Consider the following 5,729-nt stretch of genomic DNA (forward strand, 5'->3'; position numbering starts at 1 on the left):
TAATGATGAACATAGCTCAGATTAAAAGCTAACCAACACATATATCGAGAAATAGATATGCGAGATAAACTCGGCTCGAAATATCACATGTGTAAAATATGAAGACTGTATAGTTACGACTTTGTCTCATTGGAGATAGAATAAAATAAAACAGACTTCCGAGTGATAGATAAGTTTTAGTCTCTACATACCTTTTGTTGATGAAGTTCCTCCAAGCTCTTCTCAGTAGATCTTCGTCTTCAATCAATGAACGACGTGAAATCTAAAGCTCAACTACATATTTTATCCTAATTCGAGAGTCACTCTATTTTTGGACTAAATAGTAAAACTCGGAGAATATTTGGACTAGAACGTCCTGGGCTTCGGAGGGGGTGTGGACTACAACGTCCAAAGCCCACCTAAAATGAGATTAAACATTAATTTCTACTATCAAAAAAGGAAGAAGCCGAGATCAACACGAATCGCGGTACCCTAATATGTAAAGATGGAGTAGTCCCATGAAATCACATGATTGCTAAAGGGGGTGACCGAGATTAGAAGGGAGTACCACTTAATTTGAGATAAAAAGCTACATCCGATCCTGACCATCGGATCATTCAAACGGTACCCCCAACTAATCCCGATCACCCCTTTAGCGATAATGTGAAATCCTTCATTAAATTTCACATATGAGAAGTGAGCACTAGGGCTGCACAACGGGTAGGGTGGGTAGGATATGGCCTATATCCGCCACCCTACCCGTTTATTGGCGGTTAAAAAAATCTTTATCCGTCATCCTACCCGCCAAATAATGGATAGGGTAGGATACGGTTAAAAAACTGGCGGGTAGGGTAGGGTTGGCGGGTAGGAGTAGGGTATGTGCACTCCTAGGTAGGGTGGGTAGGATATGACCTATACCCGCCACCCTACCCGTTTACTGGCGGTTAAGAAAATCTTTACCCGCCACCCTACCCGCCAAATAGTGGATAGGATATGATACGGTTAAAAAACTGGCGGGTAGGGTAGGGTTGGCGGGTATGGGTAGGGTATGTGCACCCCTGGTGAGCACCGTTGAGATGGACTCGGGTTTGGGCTAAAATGTTTGACCAATAAAAACAGATCAGACAGTAACGTCACAAGTCGCAACCCTAGGATTTCCGGTCTTTGTCTTCCATTATCATCTCTCTTTGCTGTCTTCATTGGTTCTGCAATAACGGCACTAATTTCCGGTAACTTTAAACTCTATCCATCTCTCTTATCATCTGTAGGGTTCAGGTATCGTTAAAAGATCTCTTTATTATCTTCTGTTGTTGTTGTTATGGTCAACTGAGGATTTTTATTCGATGAATTTATCTATCAGGAACTGAATTCACCAAACATCAACTCTTTCCAACTAACAACACAGTACTACCGCTGTCTGTCATGAAGGATGTCAATATTTATGTTGATGCGATGGAGGATCTCAATATTTGCGTTAATCGGATGGAGGATGTCAAGTAAGATTTCCTGATAATTATTTCATATGATTTCGTTGTTTAATTTATGGTTACTCATAATTTTCATTTTATTTGGATTGGGTGTGTTACTGTATCATCAGAGTGACTAATAAAAAGGAGAAGAGAACACCTAAAGTCAAAGCCCCTAATACTACTGGTATGGTCTTTCCAATTAGTCACTTGATGATCTTGATTTCTCTTTTTAAGTCGTATGTTATGAGTATATTCAGGTGGTGGCAGTGGAAGCGGCGTTGGAAAAAAAGAGGTTAAAAAAGAGACTGGTCTGGGTTTATCTAATAAGAAAGATGAAAATTTTGGGGATTGGTATTCTGAGGTATTTAATTGACCACCTGTTTTCTTAGTTTGTATTTGTAATGCACAACTAGAAACTTGTTAATTTTGTAATGTCATAGTGATTTGTATTTTTCTTTTTATAGATAGAACAAAGAAGTAATAAATGCCATTACCACTAGACCAGAATTTCAATTGCAACTAAGAATAGCAAGATTTATGGCTAAATAGTTTTCAAGCCAGCAACTTCAAAAATGTCTTAGTAGACAGTGTTTCCAGTGAACGTCTGACCAATCTTCTCAGCATACATTTCTAATAGAAGATGGATAATTTGAAATGAAGTTGATTCACACTGGATAGTTTGAAATAAACGTGTATTTTTCTCTCCTTTTTTGTGCAGGTTGTTGTCAGTGGTGAAATGATCGAATACTATGATATATCTGGGTGTTATATCATCAGGCCATGGTCCATGGCTATTTGGGAAATTATGCAAGTGTGTGAAATTTTTAAGTTACTGGATATCCTTTTATACCTATATGAGCTAGTAATTTGGATTTGATTTACGGCATTCTATTGAACACATTGACGTGATATGTTGATGTTACTGATTTACACTGTTGCCAACATGCAGAAATTTTTCGATGCTGAAATTAAGAAAATGAAAATTGAGAATTGCTATTTCCCATTGTTTGTGTCTTCAACTGTGTTACAAAAGGAGAAAGATCACATTGAGGGCTTTGCTCCAGAGGTGAGAATCAAAATGCTTAGTACAACCATACATAAGCCACTTGTTGTGGAAGTATCTAATAGTCTCAAACTGTATGGTAACATTTGACTTCAAGTTGCTGTAATCAGATAGAATGTTGTTTTTTCTTTTTATATAAATTATAATTAGCCGTTGGTGAATTCTTGTTTGGGACCTCATTGAGCAGAGCTTTTTTAAGATTCCGCTGATAGACTGAAGTTTGTTTTTACTCACACCATGCCAGGAAGTTTTTGTTGACTTAACTGACCTCTCTTTATCATGTAACTTGTCGTAGTTGTGTTCGTTGGAACTTTGCTTGACCGATAAATAACTCAGCTACCAACTCATCTACACTCTTTCAGGTTGCATGGGTTACGAAGTCTGGAGATACAGAGTTAGAGGTTCCTATTGCAATCCGTCCTACCAGTGAAACAGCCATGTATCCTTATTTTCGAAAATGGATTAGAGGACATCGTGACTTGCCCTTGAGGCTTAACCAGTGGTGCAATGTTGTTCGTTGGGAGTTCAGCAATCCTACTCCCTTCATCAGGTATTCATTGTTTCCTTTTGTGAGGATAATGCACACATAGATATATGTACACACGAGGTAGAGATGAGAGTGCATATGCCTCGGTTATGTATAGGAGGACATTCATCTTGTAGATGACTCAAGGAGAGGCTTGCGCTTCATTCAAAGTTATGTCTAACCCATATAATTGCCCATCTCTAAGTTTTGCACTACCATTTACTCACATGTTTCTAGCTTGTAGGAGTCGTGAGTTTCTTTGGCAAGAAGGGCATACGGCTTTTGCAACAAAGGATGAAGCAGATAAAGAGGTAAATGTTTTATCATAACTCAAATTCTATGATATCACTCTGTTTTGTCCTTTCAGCGTCATGTTTCTAGGTTATATGCTCTCTTGTTCTGCCTTTATATTGATGAAACTGTTTATGGAATGCTCAATAGCGTATCGTTCTCTTTATATAACCATCAATAGGGAAAGGAAATTAGGGGCAGAATTTTTTTAGTGCCATGCAGTGTGGTCAATATTTTAATTGATATACATTATCAGGTTCTTGAAGTTTTGGAGCTGTATCGAAGGATTTATGAAGAGTTCTTGGCAATCCCAGTGGTAAAGGGGAAGAAAAGTGAGAATGAAAAGTTTGCTGGAGGTTTATATACAACCAGTGTTGAGGTGAGACATAAGTTCCATTTCACCCTATCATTATATTCCTTATGAATAATCTGTTAACTTTATTTTCTTTGGTGCAATTACATAATTCTTCTTTTTTTTATCAGGCTTTTGTTCCAAATACTGGTCGAGGAGTGCAAGGTGCAACCTCACACTGTCTTGGTCAAAATTTTGCAAAAATGTTCGAGATCAACTTTGAGAACGAGAAGGGAGAAAAGGGGATGGTGTGGCAAAATTCTTGGGCATACAGCACTCGAACAGTAATAGTACCTAATTAGTTTTCTTTTTCTTGTTCACTTGTAAAACAGATGTATCATTTATTTTAGGGGTCATTTTCACAGAAATGATATCTCTGTGTCATGTGCAGTTTAAATAGGCCCTTTCTAAGAAACAATTTACCGAAATTGTGTACTATTCATTTTGGATTTTTTTTTATCCATCTTTGTTTATTGAGTAGTTATCCTTTTAACAGATTGGAGTGATGGTGATGGTTCATGGAGATGACAAGGGCTTAGTATTGCCACCTAAAGTTGCATCCGTTCAAGTCATAGTGATTCCTGTGCCTTACAAAGATGCTGACATTCAAGCCATCTGGGATGCTTGTTCCGAAACTGCAGAAGAGTTGAATAAAGCTGGTTTTCGTGCTGAGACAGATCTAAGAGACAACTACTCACCTGGTTGGAAGTATTCACACTGGGAATTGAAAGGAGTTCCCTTGAGGATTGAGATAGGTCCAAAGGATATGGCCAAAAACCAGGTTAGTTGAATTATATATTGTTTCTGCCATGTCTGCAAGATGTGCAGTCAGATTGAGTACTCCATTTGGACACATTAACAGGTACGTGTTGTTCGCCGAGACAATGGAGCAAAAGAGGATATATCAAGAATCACCTTGGTTGATAAGATTAAAGACGTACTAGACAATGTCCAACAAAGCCTATTCGATGCTGCAAAGCAAAAACGCGATGCTTGTGTTGTGGTAGCTAAGACATGGGAAGAGTTCACCAAGGCCCTAAATGAGAAGAGGATGATCTTAGCTCCTTGGTGCAATGAGGAGGTTTGCGTCCATTGTTTAATATTTTACTTGCTTTAAACATTTTCTCCTTTTGGTTCTAATAAAAATTTCCAGCTATTGGTGCCTTTGTTTCGGTACATTATTGTCCTTTGATCTATTCTTTCAGGAAGTTGAGAGAGATGTTAAAGCACGTACCAAGGGTGATATGGGAGCATGCAAGACTCTTTGCACCCCTTTTGATCAGCCTGAGCTCCCAGAGGGTAATTTTTGCTATAATCCATGCTGTTGAAAAATAGATCTCGTTTCATCCTTACCATCTAAAATCATGGACCTACTTATAGTTTATTTATTCGCGCTTCATATCTACCTTCTAATATTAAAGACTTGCACTTCCAGGGACGTTGTGCTTTGCCTCTGGAAAACCCGCTAAAAAGTGGACTTACTGGGGCAGAAGCTACTAGTTCAACTGGTGTTACTTGAAAGCAGGTGAAAGGGTTTCTTTGCAACAGTAAAGAGTTGGAAACTAATTGTGAGATTTTTGAAGTTGATATTCTCTTTTATCTTTATTCTTGGAATTTTCTGATTTGAATTTCATCTTGAATTTTTCTGATGCTGGAATTAAAGAATTTGAATTTCATGATTCTATTCTTCGGATCTTTAGGACATTTAGATGATTTAGATTCTTCTTGTCTTTAGGGCGTTTAGATGATTCAGACTTGGGACCTTTTATACTGTTCCATTGAACTTACTTTTGATAATTAGGCTTGGAAGTTTATGTGCATGCTTAGATTATTAAAATTCCCACATGACCACTTTCCTATAGGTTAGTTTGTAAATAATTTCCCCAGATGGCAGAGGCATGGAACTTTAACTAGCGTGGGACACGACTTTCCTGGTATCTTGAGAGTAACTTGTAAGTTGTAATGTAGTATCTTTAGGGGGTTTTTGAGTCCCCCCCCTCCTTGAAAAATTAGTGATGTAGGTTTCCCTTCTAAATTGTTAATGTTAGC

General features: G+C 38.0%; 1 protein-coding gene across 2 annotated transcripts; it reads left to right on the forward strand.

Annotated features, from left to right (window-relative positions):
- Positions 1-1,110: 1,110 nt before the first annotated feature.
- LOC113322377 (proline--tRNA ligase, cytoplasmic-like) lies at positions 1,111-5,364 on the forward strand. 2 transcript variants are annotated; one of them, XM_026570448.1, is made up of 14 exons: positions 1,111-1,208; positions 1,340-1,475; positions 1,577-1,632; positions 1,706-1,809; positions 2,167-2,259; positions 2,398-2,514; positions 2,874-3,061; positions 3,282-3,348; positions 3,585-3,707; positions 3,812-3,964; positions 4,177-4,461; positions 4,543-4,761; positions 4,886-4,979; positions 5,116-5,364. In XM_026570448.1, the coding sequence occupies exons 2-14, from the start codon at positions 1,402-1,404 to the stop codon at positions 5,178-5,180; spliced, it is 1,638 nt and encodes a 545-aa protein (XP_026426233.1). In that variant the 5' UTR covers positions 1,111-1,208; positions 1,340-1,401; the 3' UTR covers positions 5,181-5,364. The 2 variants fall into 2 exon arrangements, with proteins under 2 accessions (XP_026426233.1, XP_026426234.1); XM_026570449.1 differs by lacking the exon at positions 1,111-1,208 and adding an exon at positions 1,232-1,254.
- Positions 5,365-5,729: the final 365 nt, after the last annotated feature.

The sequence above is a fragment of the Papaver somniferum genome, chromosome 11, assembly GCF_003573695.1.
Source record: "Papaver somniferum cultivar HN1 chromosome 11, ASM357369v1, whole genome shotgun sequence".
Taxonomy (NCBI): domain Eukaryota; kingdom Viridiplantae; phylum Streptophyta; class Magnoliopsida; order Ranunculales; family Papaveraceae; genus Papaver; species Papaver somniferum.